The 20,085-nt window shown below is 38.7% G+C and overlaps 1 protein-coding gene across 4 annotated transcripts in view; it reads right to left on the bottom strand.

Moving 5' to 3' along the window:
- Positions 1 to 20,085, bottom strand: part of Atp6v1a (ATPase H+ transporting V1 subunit A) — a 66,704-nt gene that overhangs the window by 29,368 nt on the left and 17,251 nt on the right. For 3 of the 4 annotated variants that reach the window (XM_050148870.1, XM_050148867.1, XM_050148866.1), the window contains exons 2-9: positions 16,466 to 16,567; positions 15,912 to 16,006; positions 13,602 to 13,730; positions 11,131 to 11,345; positions 10,762 to 10,899; positions 8,130 to 8,281; positions 5,592 to 5,754; positions 4,813 to 4,921 (exon numbers count right to left, since the gene is read on the bottom strand). In XM_050148870.1, coding sequence (XP_050004827.1) covers positions 4,813 to 4,921; positions 5,592 to 5,754; positions 8,130 to 8,281; positions 10,762 to 10,899; positions 11,131 to 11,345; positions 13,602 to 13,730; positions 15,912 to 15,993 — 988 coding nt within the window. In that variant the 5' untranslated portion in view covers positions 15,994 to 16,006; positions 16,466 to 16,567. The remainder of the gene's footprint in view (positions 1 to 4,812; positions 4,922 to 5,591; positions 5,755 to 8,129; positions 8,282 to 10,761; positions 10,900 to 11,130; positions 11,346 to 13,601; positions 13,731 to 15,911; positions 16,007 to 16,465; positions 16,568 to 20,085) is intronic. The other variant, XM_050148868.1, reaches the window with a different exon arrangement.

The raw sequence follows: 20,085 nt of genomic DNA on the forward strand, positions 1-20,085 counted from the left end.
AAGCAGGCAGGACTGATGAGTTGGTCTTTGCCATGCTTGCTTAGGAAAAAAAAAAAGCTTCTGGTCAGAAAATAATTACAGATACACCATAAATACAGATTCAGATAAAAAGAAAGACCTCTAAATGGGTCACAGTGTTGGATAAATGTATATAGGCTTGGGAGAGAGAAAAAATGAGTATAGAGAATTATGAAAAGAAGTAAATTGTTTAAAAAAATAAAACAAAGTCTTTAAAGAGACAGAGTAAGACAGTCATAAAGGAGTACAGAAAAATAAGCCATATAAAGATAGAATATACACAGAGAGTCTGGATTATGTATATTATTGTGTTTTCTTTGAATTTTTTTTGACCATGAATGAGCTAAATAGAGACATTTCATTGTACAGGCTGCTAAGCTAAACCAACACATATACTTTAAAGGTATCTTGACTTCAAAATTTGATTCTAAGAATAAGTTGCTTTGGAAAAGAGGTTCTGCTTTAGTTTCCACAGAGGATAAGAACCTGTGGATGCCTTCCAGACTAACATGATATTGTTTAAAAATATTTGTTTACATTTAAAAAGGATATGCTATTGAGATTTGCATTGGTATGGATCTTGGTTTACTGATACAAACTTAAGGTCAAATTTGTTATGTGTATACTTTTACTCTTGATTTAAAAATGTAATATATAATTAAGAAATATAGGTTAATAGATAATCATCTATAATAGTCAAGTTTGTAGTCATGTTAGGTTTCCTAGATACATAGAGATATATTTCAATTAGATAGATAATCTTCAAATATTTCAAAGACCTGAAATGGCATTTAAAATATTTTAAGAGCTTAAGACTTTTCATGACAAATGAGACATATCTGATCCTGATATCACCAATCTACTTCAAGAGGATGATGGACATCAAAGAGGCTCCTTATGGAATTTGATAGCCATTTAGGCAAGAAACTGCTCTTGCCTGGACAGTTTCATGTTATTCTATATGAACTGGACATGCAAGACTCAGAAAAATTACTGCTGAACTTGCCTAAAGTTGAGATGGTCTCTTTAGGGTTCCTGCTTCATGAAAGAACAGCCAGACATTTTGCAGGATATAGAAGAAAGCAACTTATAAACTTTGTCAATACAAGACATAAAAATTTTTCAAATTTCCTGCTTCATGGAAAAATCTGCCAGATACTATTGGCCTATTTGCTGAAGAGTGGATGCTCCAACATTACAGAAGAACTTTTGGTGACTGTCCAGGCAGTGAGATGTCTCTGTCAGTTCTAGAGTTTTGGAAGTTGCTTACAATGCACTTCTTTTTTACTTCGGTAATATAGCCTTCTGGAGTCTTTGATTGAGTTGAAGAATAGATAGTTATAATTGTAGTTTTCTTTAGTTATGATAAAAAATAAAGTAGATATAAATATTGTAACTTTAATTCTTGCTTGATACCTGTTTTGTTATATGTAATTTTACTATGTGAAAGTTAAAACCTTCCTTTTTATTTAGACTGAAAAAGGGAGATGATGTGGGAAGTCCGTCTGTATATGTGTTGCTTTTATTGGTTAATGAATAAAGAAGCTGCTTTAGCCTGTGATAGGGCATAATAGAGCTAGGTGGGAAAAACTAAGCTGAATGCTAGGAGTAAGAAGGTGGAGTCAAGGAGAAGCCATGTAGCTGCCACAGGAAACAGACGCCTTCACTGAAGCCTGCCAAAACTTTGCCGGTAGGCTACTACCTTGTGGCAATATAGAATAATAGAAATGGGTTAATTTAAGATATAAGAGTTAGTTAGAAAGATGTTTAAGCTATTAAGCAGGCAGTATTGCAAATAATATAGTTTCTGTGTAGTTATTCAGGTCTGAGTGGCCGGGAACAAATGAACTATCTCCACCAACACACCATTTATTTGTGGATATATGAAAGTCTAAAGAAAAGGACTGGACAGGAAATGGTAGAGGTAGAAGATCTAGTATGTCTAGTGGAAAAAAAGGTTTCAGATACAATTTTCAAAAGTCTTTCCAAGTCGGGCAGCGGTGGCACATGCCCTTAATCCCAGCACTCAGGAAGGAGAGGCGGGGATCTCTGTGAGGCCAGCCTGGTCTACAGAACTAGTTCCAGGACAGCTAGAGCAGTTCTACAGAGAAACCCTGTCTCAAGAAACTAAAAAGTCCTTCCAAATAAAAGATACACACAGAGACTGAGAAGTCTCAAAGTTATCAATACTGCCTCATGTCTTGAAAAAGCTATGAGACTTCAAACTTAAAAAGAAATTCCTTGGAGCAAGAAAAAACTTCCAAAAGAAAGGTTTAGTTGAACAAGAAATAAGGAAAGAAACTAGCCACAGCAGAGCCAGGGAACACTGGTTCCAGATAGGAAAGCCAAAGTCTACATAATATTATACCTATTGTTTTAGAACAAAACACAAAGTTAGTAATTCCTGAAAATGGAGAAATGAAGGTGCTAAACAGAATGGTTGAAAGAGCAAAGATAAAAAGTTATACTAAGTATACAAAATTTCTTATCTTTATGCCCCTTAAAATAATTATGGAGGCACAGATTCAACGCAATGCCCATCAAAATCCCAGCAAAATTCTTCAAAGACCTCAAAAGAATGGTACTCAACATCATATGGAAAAGCAAAAAACCCAAGATAGCCAAAACAATCCTGTACAATAAAAGAACTGCTGGAGGCATCACAATCCCTGACTTCAAACTCTACTACAGAGCTACAGTACTGAAAACAGCCTGGTGTTGGCATAAAAACAGACAGGAGGACCAATGGAACCAAACAGAAGACCCGGATATCAATCCACATATCTTCGAACACCTGATCTTTGATAAAGAAGCAAAAAATATCAAATGGAAAAAAGAAAGCATATTTAACAAGTGGTGCTGGCATAACTGGGTATCAACAAGTAGAGAATGAAAATAGATCCATATCTATCACCATGCACAAAACTCAAGTCCAAATGGATCAAAGACCTCAACATAAAGCCAGCCACACTGAACCTTATTGAAGAGAAAGTGGGAAGTACACTTGAACGTATTGGTACAGGGAACCACTTTCTAAATATAACCCCATCAGCACAGAAACTGAGAGAAACAATTAATAAATGGGACTGAAACTGAAAAGCTTCTGTAAAGCAAAAGAAGCAGTCAAAAAGACAAAAAGACAGCCTACAGAATAGGAAAAGATCTTCACCAACCCCACATCAGACAGAGGTCTGATCTCCAAAATATATAAAGAACTCAAGAAATTAATCATCAAAAGAACAAATAATCCAATAAAGAAATGGAGTACAGACCTAAACGTAGAACTCTCAGCAGAGGAATCTAAAATGGCTGAAAGACACTTAAGGAAATGTTCAACATCTTTAGTCATCAGAGAAATGCAAATCAAAACAACTCTGAGATTCCATCTTACACCTGTAAGAATGGCCAAGATCAAAAACACTGGTGACAACTTATGTTGGAGAGGCTATGGGGGAAAAGGGAACACTTCTGCATTGCTGGTGGGAATGCAAGCTGGTACAACCCCTTTGGATGTCAGTGTGGCGATTTCTCAGAAAATTAGGAAACAACCTTCCTCAAGACCCAGTAATACCACTTTTGGGTATACATCCAAAGGATGCTCAATTGTGCCACAAGGATGTGTGCTCAACTATGTTCATAGCAGCATTGTTTGTCATAGCCAGAACCTGGAAACATCCTAAATATCCCTTGACCAAAGAATGGATAAGGAAAATGTGGTTCATTTAACACAAATGAGTATTATACAGCAGAAAAAAAAAGACAGCTTGAATTTTGTAGAAAAATGGATGGAGCTAGAAAACATTATTTTGAGTGTAACCCAGACACAGAAAGACAATTATCACATATACTCACTCATTGGTGGTTTTTAAACATAAAGCCAAGAAAGCCAGCCTACAAACCACAATCCCAGAGAACTTAGACAACAATGAGGACACTAAGAGAGACTTACATAGATGTAATCTACATGGGAATAGAAAGTATAAAAAGACAAGATCTCCTGAGTAAATTGGAAGAATGGGGACCTTGGCGGAGGATTGAAGCAGGGAGGGGAGCAGAGAAAAATGTAAAGCTCAATAAATATCAATAGAAAATGTATATAAAAATAATTATAGAGGCATAAACATATTTAAACATAGTACAATATGTTAAAATATAAACTAAAAGTAAGATGAATCATCACAAAGAAGGCAAATGTATTGTTTTATGCTCATTAAGAGAACTGGAAGCTTGGACATAGCTCATGAATACTTGTCTAGAATGCACAAGGCCCTGGATATGCTGAACAACAACAAAAGGTGGGGTGGGGGTGCAGGGGAGAGCAGGGGGTAAAGAAGATGATGATGCCACCCAGGTCAGTAGGGAAGGTTAGGAAGAAGAGGGGATAAGGAAGACAACAATGCCATACGGGTTACAACCATCTTATGTCTGGAGAGACGGCTTACTCAGAGATTAGGAACTTGCACTGCTGTTGCAGAAGACCTGAGTTCTGCCCACAGGACTTAGCTGGGTAGCTCACAACTGCCAGTAACTCTAGTTCTAGGGAATCTCACACTTTTCCTCTGTCCTCAGAGCATAAACACACATGTGATACACACACATAAAAATCTTAAAAAAATTTTTATACTCACTTATTTTCATGATACATATAGTAAATAATTTAGATATTAAAAGCTAGCAATATGATTAGATGAGAGTTTTCTAGGATGAAGTTGTAAAAAAAAAAAGCAAAGAAAAAAATGGGTGCTAGTGTTTTAAATGAGCTGTTAAATTCTTTTATTCCAGCTCCTAACTCACCAGTGTAAATAGAGGCTTCTCTTGCAGCTACAGGCATATTGGAGGTGTTGGCCACCAGTGCTGTCCTCTTCATGATTGACTCCACTTTACCATCAACTTCCATAGTGAGCTGAGGGTATGAAATCCATTAGTGATCCCCCAGTTTCTAAGTATAACATTTCAACACTCCAATTTCTCCCCCCCTTTAAAAAGTTATAACTTGTTCACGTTTAATCCTTTCAGTCAAAATTCCCAAAGAACATCCCCCATCATGCCAACCCTCTTCCCTGGCCCATAGTGCTGTTTGAGAAATGGACAATTACAAGTGAACAAAGGAAACCCATTACTTCGTGAAAAAGGAAATGTTACCACAGTAACCTAGATCACAAAGCCCATGTAAAGCATAGACAATTAAATGTTTGGTTTCTTTTTTAGACACTGTCTCACTTGTCCAGGCTAACCCTGAACTACTGACCCTCTTGGCTCTGCCTCCCAAAGTGCAGGAATTACAAGCATGTGCCACCACACCCAGCTAAATATAAATGCCTTGTTTTATCCTTCTTATCTTTCTCTCATGTGAGAACAAAGATGAGAAACTTTTAGGTGTTTAACTCCAAAGAATTCATTTCCTTTTTCTTTAAATATACAAATTAGTCACAAATATTAATATAAATTCTTCAAAAACATCTTGAAAACTGAAAGCACTGTTCTTTATCCAGCATAAAACTATTAATTGCCAATGACAGCTGATGAGCCATTATTTTCTCTAGTGGGTTATTTGAAGTTTTCCACAGACAGACCTCGGGGAAGTCCCGCAGAACTTCGGACATCTCATTTCCTCTTTCACCACATCCTACATAGATGATCACGTCGCTGTTGGAGTACTTGGACAGAGACTGTGAAATCACTGTCTTTCCACAGCCAAAAGCACCTGGGATAGCAGTAGTTCCTCCCTGAACACACCTAAAAGACAGCAACAAAGAGATGGACTTGGTAGGTCACGCCTGTAGCCCCAACATTTGGAAGGCTGAGGTAGAAAGTAGGAGATCCATGACTGGAGGCTAGCTTGATTCACATATCGTTCAGAGTGAGACACTGTCTCAAAAACAACCAGGTAGCAAATTAGCAAATATTTTATCATGGTTAAACATCTCTATCATTTACAGTAGATGGAAAGTGAAAATGTATTCTATAAGGTGCCCGAGAAAGAGCTATATGAAAACAGGAAGGTAACAAAATAGCACTGACGACATTCATGCTTATACAAGTCACATAAAGGATTAAAACTATAAATAATATTTGCAGCATATTTCCTGAGGGGGTAGAAAAGGCCTAGGAAATTTGTATCTTACAATAAAGTTAATATAGTCAGAAGAAATAAGGTCATCCTAAAAGAGGTATGATATGGGATGAGAAAAAGCCTAAGAAATACTGAAGCATACAGGAGTTGTGAGCAGGTGAGAGCCGGGGTTTCATGGTAAGGTAATAAATACTCAAAGTCATGAGAAATTAAAAATACTGAACTTCCTTCCTTTTTTTTTTTTTGGGATAGTGTTTCTCTGTATAGCTCTGGCTGTACTAGAACTCTACAGTCCAGGCTGGCCTATAACTCACACAGATCTGTTTGCCACTGCCTCCCTGAGTGCTGAGATTAAAGACACGTGCCACCACCCCAAGCTTGAAATTTATTTCTTAAATTGATGAGGTGTGGGGACAGTGATGACACGAGGAGACCAGTTCATAGGAACAGCAATGCTAAGGGCAGGGGAGGAACTGCACGGGTGAGATGACTGGTGGTACCCAGTGCTTTCTTTCCAGTTTGTCCATGAAGATGCAGGGAAAGTAGTCAACAGAACAGGATAAACACGGTACAGCACACCTTTTCCTCCTCTTCCCTTCCTTTCTTTTTCACTAAATTTGATACTTATACAAAAAGGCAGAAGAGGGAGAGGTCCTTGGGGAGCCAAAAGGGGAAAGGAGGAAGATACAGACAGGAATGTGCACTAAGGGCTCATGGTGGGAAACAGAAGGAGCCACAGTGAAGGAGGAAGGGGAAGGAGGAGGAGGAATGGAGTTGAATACTTGAAAAGCTGCTGAGAGCAGCAGAGGACCACAAGCAGGGACAGAAGGACTGCCGCACAGCAGAGTGTGCAGAAATCCGTTACTACGGATCATCTGGTCTCTCTCAGTGTCTGTGCAAAGCACAGGGAACAGTGGGACTGACTCATAGCTGGATTACTCTAGGTGAGTCTGACAGAACACACAGCTTTTCTACACTACTAGGAACTACTAATAAAAATCAGTCTGCGGAGTCTAATCTGAATAATGAAGGATATGGAGTCAGGAAGAAACGGCCAGAAAGAAAGAGTCAGAGGACAGAGCTCATCATGGGAAAGTAATAGTAAGAGTGCCGGGAGGGCTAGGGACTTGGGTCAGTGGCAGAGTGCCTGCTCGGATGTGAGGATGAGGGAGAAACCAGTCTTTTCTGGAAACTGAATGGCGAGGGCATTGTAAAGAGCACAGCACGGAAGCCTCATGTCTACAAAGGAAACAGAGAAAGAGCACTACATATACATTACTATACATTACTAATGTTGGCAGCATACAGGGGCCATTTGATTTTAGAAATTAACAATCAATAGAAAGCCAATCTATTAATTCTAGGAAGGATAGTTATACGCTTTGCCAGAGTCTTCAGGAAATTTTATTTTTCAGTAAGTTTTTAAAAATAATGCTATTTGTGACTGTGGAGTCTTAAGTATTGGCAACAGAGGTACCTAATTCACCATTGTTACCCTGGCCTAGATAAAACCTATCACAGTATCAAATAGAGAGAACTCATTTCTGCAATGATTATGGAAAGACAGTTACATACAGTAAGTAACTTGAGGGCAAATGGGGGAACATATCTGATGTGGGAAGGTCATTTGTCAATCTGTTGTTTCATTGGTTAATCAATAAAGAAAACTGCTTGGTCTGATAGGTCCGAAAATTAGGTAGGTGGAGTAGACAGAACAGAATGCTGGGAAGAAGGGAAGTGAGCTCAGACGCCATGCCTCTCCTCTCCAGGGCAGACGTGATGAAGCTCCAGCCCAAGATGGACGTACACTAGAATCCTTTCTGGTAAGCTATTGCCTCATGGTGCTACACAGATTATTAGAAATGGGTTAGTCGAGATGTGAGAGTTAGCCAAGAAGAGGCTGAAACTAATGGGCCAGGCAGTGTTTAAAAGAATACAGTTTCCATGTTATTATTTTGGGGCATAAGCTAGCCAGGTGGCAGGGGGCCGGGTGGCAGGAACGCAGCCTGCTGCTCCTTTCTACACATATCAAACTTACGGAAAAAGGGCATCAAGAACTCTCTGGCCAGTAAGCAAAGGATGGTTGGCTGGTAGCTTTTCCGTGACAGGCCGAACCTGACGCACAGGCCATACTTGGACCATGCTAAACTTCTCCTTCACACCTTCAAACTCAAGCTCAAGGACGACATCCTGTAAAAAACGAAAACAGTAGAATTTTTTCTACTAAATCTGTGAACGGTTATCCCAAAACGTGAGCAGCCCCAGTTCCTCTTGTGGACAAAAAGGGAGATGCACACTTTCTATTATGTGTCTTACATACGGCCATGCTTTTTATCCTAGGTGTACTACTAGTTCATTGATTAATAAAAGTGTGGTAAGAGGTTTTTAAAAAGGAGCACATAACACAGTAAGCAGCTACATAAATTGTAACTGTGAACAGCATTGGTTAATGAATAAAGCTGTTTTGGGCCTACTGCAGTGCAGAATAGGACAAGGTGAGAATTCCAAGCAGATCGAGGAGGAGAGAGTAGACAGAGTCAGAGGGAAGCCATGTAGCCTCCTAAGGAGATAGATGCTGGGCATGGGACGGAACCTTACCAGGTAGGCTATAACCACGTGGCAATATACAGATTAATAGGAATGGTTAATTTAAGATATAACAGCTATGGGTTCACCTTATTTAGCTTCTCTAGGATCACGGATTATAGGCTCAATATCCTTTATTTATGGTTAGAATCCACTTATGGATGGGGGAGGACCTTGGACTTCCCACAGGGCAGGGAACCCTGACTGCTCTCTGGACTGGAGAGGGAGGGGGAGGGGGTGGGGGAGGGAAATGGGAGGAGGTGGAAATTTTTTAAGTAAAAATAAATAAATTAATTAATTAAAAAAAAAGATGTAACAGCTAGCCAATTAGAAGCATGAGCTAATAGGCCAAGCAGTGTTGTAATAATACAGTTCCTGTGTGATTATTTTGGGTCTAGGTGGCCAGGAAATGAACAAGCAGCCTCCGCCTATAGCACACATCTTTAATCCTAGCACTAGAGAGGCAGAAGCAGGCAGATCTCTGAGTTTGAGGCCAACCTGCTCTACAGAAAAAGTTCCAGAACATCTAGAGCTAGACAGAGAAATCCTATCTTGAAAAACCAAAAACCAAACCAAATCAACCCAAAATTTAATGTTAACTTTTATTAATATATTTAAAAAAGAAGTGATAATATGATAGCATCTATGAACACTGAGACTGTTTCAATTATTCTCAAATAATTCCAAATTTTAGGAGAAACTTGTAGCTTGCTTAACACATGAAGGGTCTGTTCTACAGCGATTCCTCCACTGGGAATGAGCGAATCTCTTAAGCTAATGAACAACTCCAGAAAGCTGTCTCAGAATGCCAAACCAATGCATGTCCCTGTATGCTGTAAAGCACACACTTATTTTTGGCAAGCAGTTTTTGAAAAACTGGTTATTTGCATTTTACTAGGGGGTTATTACATGTTATCATGGTCTTCTCAATAAATTATCTTCAGATTCAAAGACTGCTGAGTCTACCGTATCTGACATTACGTGAAATAAATAAAATTAATAAACTAAGTCATATATGGTGCACTGGTGCAGGATGTTTGATTGTGCTGTCAAACTCCAAAACGATGTTAATAAATGAAACTGGGATCAGAGGGTGGAGTCAGTGACTAGTTGACAAAAATGAGCCAGGGGACCCAGGATATGGATAGATGGACACAGGAAGGAGGAGGAAGGGACTTCAGAGTTTCACAGTCTTTTGGGTTTGGGATGGTGTGGGGAGGTTCATCCTCTTGCTGGGTTGGCTGGTTGCTTCTTGGCTTCTCTGATTTAGAGGTTTTCATCCCAACATCCCAAGTCCTTATTTGTTTTTTTTTTTTTTTTGGAAGGGGGGGTCAGTTTTTCAAGACAGAGTTTCTCTGTAGCTTTGAGGCCTGTCCTGGAACTTTCTCTGTAGACCAGGTTGGCCTTGAACTCACAGAGATCTGCCGGCCTCTGCTTCTGCTGGGATTAAAGGCATGCGCCACCACCACCTGTCTCAAGTCCTTATTTGTAAAAAGAACAAATTAGAGAAAACAATAGCCACTCTGGTTGCCTGGGGGGACCTGAAATCCCAACAGGCCTTGTGGGCAGTGGGGTAAGACTGTGGGCTGTGGAGCATAGAGAGTAGTTAAAATATCAGTAGGCTGAGGTGTGGTCACTAAGCAGAAATAAAGCAACAGTGTACTTAAAATAATAATTCACACAATCTATTACATAATTAGGTGACTACTAATTGACAGTTAAAATCAAAGTTCATTCTAATCCTAATGAATATGAGATTTAGGCAAATTCATCAGTTAAAAAGATAGGAAAATGTCATACTTCTTTTATAAAAGGTACATTCTGTTTCTTGTATTCTCAAGTCCAGGTCAAAACAAAATCACTCTTAAAAATTTATATAGCTCAGTGGTAGAGTGATTACTTAGCATATGCAAGGCTCAATTTATTCCCTACCATCATAAAAATAAGGAAAGTAAATGAATAAATAAACAAATAAAAAACCTTAAATTATTAGAAATGTTTTAATGGTTTTAGGGAACGGAACTGCTGGTAACTGCCATATATGGACAAGTTGCTGTGCAGGACAAAACCCAAGTAGTACTTACAGAGGCGTCATAATGCCCAGGCGGTGCGATGTAAGTCACACTTCCTCTGTTGCGTGGGGGTAACATGATTTTGTGTTTGATGAGTGAGTTCTCATTGACAATCCCGTAAATATCCCCACCAGTGATATGACTACCAACCTAAGGAACAAATGCATTCACTTTTTAATACTTGAATAAAATAAGTAGACTTACCCTTACTTTTGCATTTGCCTAACATAAATAAAGCATTAGTCTATGCACTATAAGTGCATTAAAAATTGGACAGTACATCCATGGTTTATACTTATTTAGACTAAGAGTATAAAATATTTTACTAAATACACATTTCAGTCTTTCACCCACTTCAGGAATTCCTGGTTACAGACATACCCGTAGATTTTTGCTGGGTGTAAACTCCCATTTGATATCTCTGCTAAGAGCAGACACATTTACTCCTCTGGGAATGTAGATACTTTGGGTCTGATTGCTGATATCTGACAGGGGTCTCTGAATACCATCAAAAATGGCTCCCATGATGCCAGGACCAAGCTCTACTGAGAGAGGCTTCCCAGTGCGGAGTACAGGGTCTCCAACAGAGACACCAGCTAGAAACAGCAGTTGAGGAAAATGTAAAACAGAGTTGGAAGATACTATTAATTGAAGCAACTATTTAAAAGGGGGCATGACATATAAGGATATCTATAAGTTCCCAAGGTTTCCCACAGACTTGATATTTCAGTAATATTTTACAGTGTCTAAGAACAAAAGATATACCTATGATCATATCCAAAGAGCTTAATAAGTGTGTATATCCCCTAACAACTGAAATCAATGAAAGAATAATGAGTAAACTGGAAACAAAAAGAATTAATTTTGTTCCTAAATAACCACAATTCTAATGATGAGAAAGGTGTATGTATTTTTTGGATACTGTAGAACTTTCAGTAAGACTGGAAACCTACTACATATTTGTGTCTACCACCTTAGATTTTAAGTCTGGTGATCACCAAAAGCTCAGCCTTGTAAACATTCATGATGTCAGTGACAAGAATATAATGCAACCAAATACTGTAAGTGGATAGTCATGTTTGATGAAGTATCTTAACGTTCCTGTGTGAGCCTCGGAACGTCCTGGGCACTGCTGAGTCTACCTACTGCAGTTTTCAAGTGCCTCTGCAGTTTAAGAGTCACAGGTTGAAGAACAGAAGCAAAAGCATTTCCTTCCTGCTGCATTGTGAACATACCACTGCAGAACAGCGTCTTCTATAAAGAATAGTGATACTTAGACAAAAAATAAAAATTTTGAGAGCTAAGGAGATGATTTAGAAAGAGAAGAGTCTAAAGTTGAGCACTGAAAGTGAATCTTCCTTGTTTTATAGCATTGTTGACAGTACAACTAATAAAACTTTCACTGAGAATAATTTAGAAAAATCTCTCAAAAAATGGTTACACTGTAACATTTTTTAAAAAAGACTATAAATCATCAAATGTATACTATTGATTACAGAATCATGATAATCCTATATGCTGGAATTATATGTAGCTATAAAAAAGGAGTAAGAACATCTATGAATTATAGTAGAAGGGTCTCTAAAACATGTATTTTCATTATCAATATCTGATATGAATTTTATTAAATCTGAGTTCAAAGAATTGTAGGCCCTAACAAAGAATTTCTCAAAACAGTATTCCTTTCTCTAGATCACATCATTAACATTTTTCCATGATCTCAGTTTTTAAAGTGCTTGCAATCATGAGGATCTGTATCCAATCTCTAGCATCCATGTTAAAAAGTACATTCAATCTCAGCTCGGATAGGCAGACTTGGATTCTTGGGGCTGGAGAGCCAGCAAGTCTAACCTACTTGGCAAGCTCCATGCAAAATGAGCTCTTGTCTCAAAAAAATGTTGTGTGGCGCATGAGGTTACCTCTGGTCTTCAGCCCATGTGTCCTAACACGCATGCGTACTGCACACACACGAACACAGAGACACAATTCCTTCGTAGATGATTCTGTTTTACATCAGCACCAACCACTCCTACAGGGAAGCTAGCTATTTCCAAGCATGCTTGTTAGAAGAGCAAGAAAACCAAATCTGCTTAAAACCCCAAGGACTTAATGCTGACCTTGAGAATTAAGTTAAAAGATATATGAATTTCCAAAGAGCAACTCTCTGTGAGGCTTGCAGAGAATTACAGAATATTTCTCTACATTTTTATTAAAAAATATTTCTAGCATTGGTTTATCATGGGTGCGTGTGAGTGCAGGCATGGAAGAATAGGAAGCGTTGTACCCTCAGTTTTCTCCTTCCACCTTTGCACGAGTTCCAGGGTTCAGACATCTTGTTGGATTTGGTGTCAAGCATCTTTACATGCTCCACTATCTTATCAGCCCCTCCTCTATTTTCACAGAAAATTGGAAATAGGGATTATGCATAAGTCAATATAGTAGCGACCCAATAGCAAGGACTTCTTAGTGTTAAAGCTGTAAAATTAAAGACTGAGAACAGTGAAATGCTCTATATTTATTATTTTTAAAAAAATCATGACTAGGTAATTTTAACTACATAAGCCAATATTATTATTCCATTTACGCTTTCCTCTACAATATAAAATCTTCTAAATAAATTTGCAACTGTACTTCCTGAAGTTTGTGACACCAAACGTTAAGAGCAATGAAAATTCAGAATACAATTCCGGTTTCTTAAGCAAGAGCATAATTCCCAGTAGCTCTTTCTTGAATATTTATGATATGTACATCACTCATGCATTGTCATTGGTTATTACTGCTTCTACTTTTGCCTTAAACCCTTAAACCCCGACACACAGAAAGCGGCAGGAAACCAAACAGAAAAAGGATACAAGTTTCTTCATACACCTGAATGGTAGCCATGTCGCCTTCCAATCGAATAATCTCTCCAACCAGCTCGCTGTGACCCACTCTCACCAGCTCATACATAGCTGCACCAGCCATGTCACAGGCTGTAACCACTGTAAAGAACAAGAGACTGGTGACCCAAAGTTCTGTGAATAATTACAAATAATTTCAGTATCCAATAAATCTGGTAGCACGCCTTCTCATTTATTCATAAGGAAGAACTTCCACTATGGAGTAATCTTTATGGTTTCACATAAAGACATACTTTTAGTAAGTGATACAGAGGAGACAAAATAAACTTTTAGGCTAAGGTCATTGATCAATGCAACACAAAAGCAAACCAGTTTAAGCACTTGAAGTCTCATACGAAAGCGCTTACCTCACAGTACCGCAGTACATCCTGAACAACCCACGTTACTTTATACATGCAACAAAGGCTTTAGGAACCATAAACAAACAAACAAACAAGCAAACACCTACACTGGAATTAAGAGGTTCAGAATGTCATACAGTAAATAGTCTATTGTGCTGTTATCCCATGACAGATAACAATAAAGCAAGACTTTTGCTTTTCATTACTTTAAATCAGTGACTCTACAGTTTCCTTAGATGTGAACCTTTAACAAACAGTTAATTTAAGGATTAAAGAATTTTATCCATAGCCAGATGGTACACATCTACAACCTTAGCACTTGGGAAGCAGAGCCACGATCAGGATATGGATATGTATATATGTATGTATATAGCAAGTTCAAGGCCAGCCCAGGTTATTTGAAATCTGCCCCACATGTGCATAATTAATTCCTTTTATTAAAGAATAGGATGTTTATAACCAGCCTCCACCGCTGTATAAACTTTCAGTTAAGAAAGGACCTCTATTTTCAACTCAAAAGCAGGAGCCAGAATTAGAATTTGCTGCTATTTTGGACCATGCTGTCTAGCAAACAAAAATTATTTTTCTGAAAGGAAGAGAAAGGTGCCTCATTTGTAGACATGCATAAGAGCAAGCCCATTCTTAATACTTCGCCTGCAATACAACTGATTACAGCTATGTGATAATTGCTGCGGTGGAAAAGAATAAATGATAATTAACTTGTTCAGAAAACTGAAGATCTATTAGTTTCCTATTTACTTCTGTATATGCAATATAAGAAGGATTAAAATGTCTGGAAATATCAGATAGTGAATTTAAAAATCCTATTTCATAAATCCCAAAGGATATAATTTTTCTGTTACAGTGGTTTTCAACCTGTGGGTCGCAACTCTTTTGGTCACATATCAGACATCCTGCATATCAGATATTTACAGTGAAATTCATAACAGTAGCAAAATTACAATTATGAAGGGGCAATGGAATAATTTTATGGTTGGGTCACCACACGAGGAACTGTATTAAAGGGTGACAGTGTTAGGAAGGTTGAGAACCACTGTTCTATTAAGAAGTACTTAGGAATTAAAAACAACGAAATGTGTACTCTTTACTTGCCAATGAGCCTATGCTCATTAACTTGGAGAGAAGAAAGTGGGGCACATGAATTAGGTCTTCATTTGCGAAACACCAAAAAGCTGTCATCACATTCACTGTGATAAGAAGACAATAACTATGGCGCGAGAGGAAAGATGAAATTTTATGTCACTAACAAAATTAGCAATGAGCAGTTGTACCCAGGGAACTGCAAGTCACATCTGTTAAAGGGATAGTCAACAAAAAAATGAATACTAAAGTGAGATGATTATTTTAAAATACAAAGTTTGACCAAATGGATATATACAAAATTTAAAACTACTTTCTATTTTCAGTATCAGGCCATCAGACTTCTTTCTTTCTAGTAGTCAGTTGTGAGATATGCCGGCAATAGTCATTCAGATCGATGTATAAACACAGAGAAGACACGCTAACATTACCAAGAAACGCTCTGAAGGTCATTATAGAGATCAACTGAACATTTATTATATATCAAGGTACTGTGTATTAAACGTTATAAACCTTAAAGCTTTTTAAATTTCAAATTTAACAACAACAACAACAACAACAACAAATTGAAGCTATGTTTCCCTAACAAGCATGGTACCCCCAAAGCTGGATCTCAATGACAGACCACCGATGCACGTGATTAGTGCCTGAGGAAACACTATGATGGCTACACCCCTTCATAGTCACTACAAGATTTAAAGTAGCAACCCATCTCTGTGGGTCAGTAGGAACTTGTTTCTCCCCACTGCCCTTGGAAAGACCTGGGAAAGCTGCTGCTCACAGGGAGGCATCCTTCCTCTTAGATGACTGTATTACTTACCAGGCCCTGAGACTCCATGTACATAACCAAATGTGCTTTCTTTATCTTCATCACATATTTTAGGTAGCTTGGAGAAATCCATTGTAGTAATTTACCTAAGACAAAAAAGGAAAGTAAATCAGAATTACAAACTCTAAAACACAATAATTAGCATAGATGGTATATATTCTGTTCCAGAATGAAATGTAACATAAAATTCACAAAATTTAGTTAAAAGGACCCCACCACTATGTTATAATAACCAAGTTACATTTTTACATCTCATCCTCCACAGAAAACACTAAAAATGTCTATTGATTAAGTTAGCCCTTTATGCCCATATCCCCACCCACTGTTCCCTAACTTCCTCTCTAATTACTTGGAATCATCACATAAAACTCTGTGGAAGGCCTTTGTCTAGAGTTTTTCTGCTCTATTCAAATGCCATCTTTTTCAATTGTATCTAAGCATCTATTTCAATTGTAACCTTCCCTTTATTTTTTCAATGCCTTATCCATTTTTAAAAATCCTATGAGTGTTTTGCCTTAATGTGTGTATGTGTACAAAATGCATACCTGGTGCCTGCAGACAGGCCAGAAAAGGGTGCTGGATCTCCTGGAACTGGAGTTATGGCTGTTGTGAATTACTGTGCAGGGGCTAGGAACCGTCCAGGACTTCTGCAAGAGAAACACCTTTGTAACCACTTAGTCCCCATCTTTGTTTTATTTATTTATTTACTCATAACACTTGTTATGGAACAAACTGTTTTACATTCAAATCTATCTTTAAGAATGCCTGGGGGGTCAGGTGGTGGCAGCACACGCCTTTATTCCAGCACTTGGGAGGCAGAAGCAGGAGGATCTCTTTGAGTTAGAGGCCAGCCTGGTCTACAAGAGCTAGATCCAGGACAGCTAAAGCTGTTACACAGAAAAACAATCAAAAAAAAAAAAAAAAAAACCAAACAAAAAACAGAAACCCAGAAAAAGAAATGCCTGGGGAGGAGGGTGGCATTTTTCCTTTTTTTTTTTTTTTTTCTTTTAGTAGAACACAGAACCACTAATAACATTTAGTTCAGGACCTGGGAAAATGGCTTGGTTATTAAGAGCACTTCATTTTTCAGAGGACCCAGGTTTAGTTTCCAGCATCCATATCACAGCTCACAACTGTCGCTAACTCCAGGTCTGGGGGAGAGGAGGTGACATCCTATTTTGGCTTCCACAGGCACGAGGCATTCACAGGATACACATACATGCAAGCAAACATTTATACTCATAAAACAAAAATAAATAAATATTTATAAAAATTATAAACATAACTATAAAAATAAATAAATCTTAAAAAAAGAAAATGTAGTTTAATCTCTCTCTACCTTTAGATGTAGAATCTAAAAACTTCAAGGAAAACTGCCTGTGTCTAAACACAGGCTAGAAACCTGGCCGGGTGGCCCACACTAGTATTCCTGGCACTTGGGAAGCAGAGTCAGGAGGTCTGTCACGAGGTTTGAAGATAGCCTGGTTTAATCAATAAAGCTCTGGACCCGCCTGTGCTACAGAGAGAGATCCTGACTAAAAACAACAAAGGACACATAAAACAATACCAGAAAGGAAAATTGGTGATGGATTCTGGCGTTGAAAGTTTATTTTGGGACTGCTGGTTTAACTTAATAATTATTAATGATTATATTACAGTGATTAAAACTTAGATGTGTGAATGCTAAATAATCCCCTCCAATCAACCACAAAATAAAGTGCTATATCATATACATTTAGTAAATGTTCAAAGACTACGATGTTTAGTGAAGGCATTTTGAAGGTCAGGTAGAATGTGTACAAACTAGACAAGGGTGAGTGGCAAAGGCATTCCAGACGGGACAACAAGAGAAGAATGGAAATAAAAGATTCAGGAACAGCATAACAGACCAGTCTGGCTGGTGGAAAACCTTAACTTACGTCAGGGCAACAATAGGGATTAAGTATGAAGAGATACACGATACTAATTTATGGGTCTCTACCTGAATGTCAAGAAAACAAATGCACTCATGCTGTTGCTCTAACACAGTAAGTCAGGGGAGAGGCTTGGATGGCATTGGACTTCGGTGTCCTGTGGCAAAGCTAGAGAATAAAAGCTGCAGCTAAAACACGTGACCAACATATGTTCAGGGTGCTTTTACTGGTCACCCCGATGTACTATACAGAAAACTGACTTCTGTTTTCAAGGTCTAAACACTGTATTGGACTATATTCTACCATAGAGAATATGGGAACAGTGCAGACCAATATGGATAAAGCACATGTAACAACAAAGGTAGCCAGAAAACAAGTTCTGAGAGCGCTGAGTCCAGAGAGAAAGAACACAGGCAGGAAAACCAAGGCCTGAGCTTTGCTGAGTCCTGGGATTAAAGGTGTGCGCCACCACTGCCCGGCTAAAGGGTTTTTTGTGTGTGTGTGGTTTTTTTTTTTTTTTTTTGAGACATGGTTTCTCTGTAGCTTTGGAGCCTGTCCTGGAACTAGCTCTTGCAGACGAGGCTGGCCTCGAACTCACAGAGATCTGCCTGTCTCTGCCTCCTAAGTGCTGGGATTAAAGGTGTGAACCACCACTGCCTGGCCAATTTGTAATCTTTTAGCTGTGTGGAGCCTACAGGTAAATCTTGGGTGTTATTTCTCAGGAGTGTCTGCCTTGCCTTTGAGAAAGAGTCTCCCTAGGACCTGGGCTTGCAGATTTGCTCAGGCTAGCCAGCCAGTGAGGCCTAGGCATCCACCCGTCTCAGGTTCCAGGAAGCACAGCTGACTTAGCGGGTGGGTGCTGAGGACTGAACTCACATCCCGATCCATGAGCCACAAGCACTTTACGGATTGAGTTATCTTCCCAGTCCCAAGAACAACAAGGCTTCCCAGAAAATACCAGATGATGGGAGAAGAGACAAAGAAAAAACCCTAAAGATAATATATATATATATAGTTAGGATAGAGGTTGTCAAAATCTTCAAACCAAGAGGAGGATGGAAAGATAGCTTAGCTAAGAGTTTTTGCTGCTCTTACAAAGGATCAGATAACAACCATGATCAGGCAGTCACAACTGCCTGCAACTCCAGCTCAAGGGGATCTGATATCCTCTTTTGGCCTCTACAGTTAGCCTCATACAAACAAATATACACATAAAAATTCTTCAGGGGATGGAGAGATGGCTCAGTGGTTAAGATAGTTTACTGCTCTTGCAGAGGAGCAAAGTTCAGTTCCCAGCACCCACACGGTAATTCACAACTGTCTCTATGTCCAGTTCCAGGCGATCCATTGTCAGGTGATCTCTGTGGGGTCTCGTATGGATGTGATGCGCATGCACACATATTCAGATGCACACACATATATGCATTCAGACGAGCACACATATATGCACACCTTCAGAAAAGCAGACATGTTAGTGAGGTCATCGGCCAGACTAAGTTCTTCCCCAGTGCGGGTATTCCTTGTACAGTGCTTGTGACACATGATCATCCGCCCAGTAAAGGGGAGACAGCATGGGACCTTGAGTCAGCTGACTCGGGATCACATTTAGGTTCCTCTAATATGCTGCAGGAAAACTGAGACAAATCAAAATCTCTTATCTTTAACTGAAAAAACAAAAATTATACTACCAATTCTCTAAGAATTGTGATTTAATTACAGATTTGGTCAAATGTTCCTTGTGAAATGCTCACAAACATTCCCTTAGTAATGCTACTTGAATAAAATCTCAATTTTCAAAAGCCCATTTACTTCCAGAAATGCCTTCTTTCACAGTGGGTATGTCTGTGTTCCCACCCAGGTGCCTTCTGTTGTTCCCTGCTCCAAGGCAGTCTTTTATGGTCCCTCACTCCTTGGGCTAGCCTTCCCGAAAGTATTTTATTGTATTTATATTGACTGCTTTCCAACTGGAGTACTAGAAATAAAAACACTTTAAATACTGAGTAAGAACAAAAGATTATTACTTCGGGTGATCTGGACACGTCTTTGTTTTGCGGGGCAGAGATCAAGGCTTTGAGTCAAAAAGACTGAGCTTAAATTTTTAAATTGTGGCATTGGGAAAATCAAATTCTTTGATTATCCTGTTTCATCAGTTGACTCCAACAGGACTGAGGTAAGATACCTCACTGGTCTGCCTGAGGGAAAAGGGATATGAAGAGGAACTAATTTAATGTTATTATTCTAAGCCAAGATTG

This window comes from Alexandromys fortis, unplaced genomic scaffold, assembly GCF_014885135.2.
Source record: "Alexandromys fortis isolate MF-2015 unplaced genomic scaffold, M_Fortis_MF-2015_v1.1 scaffold_4, whole genome shotgun sequence".
Taxonomy (NCBI): domain Eukaryota; kingdom Metazoa; phylum Chordata; class Mammalia; order Rodentia; family Cricetidae; genus Alexandromys; species Alexandromys fortis.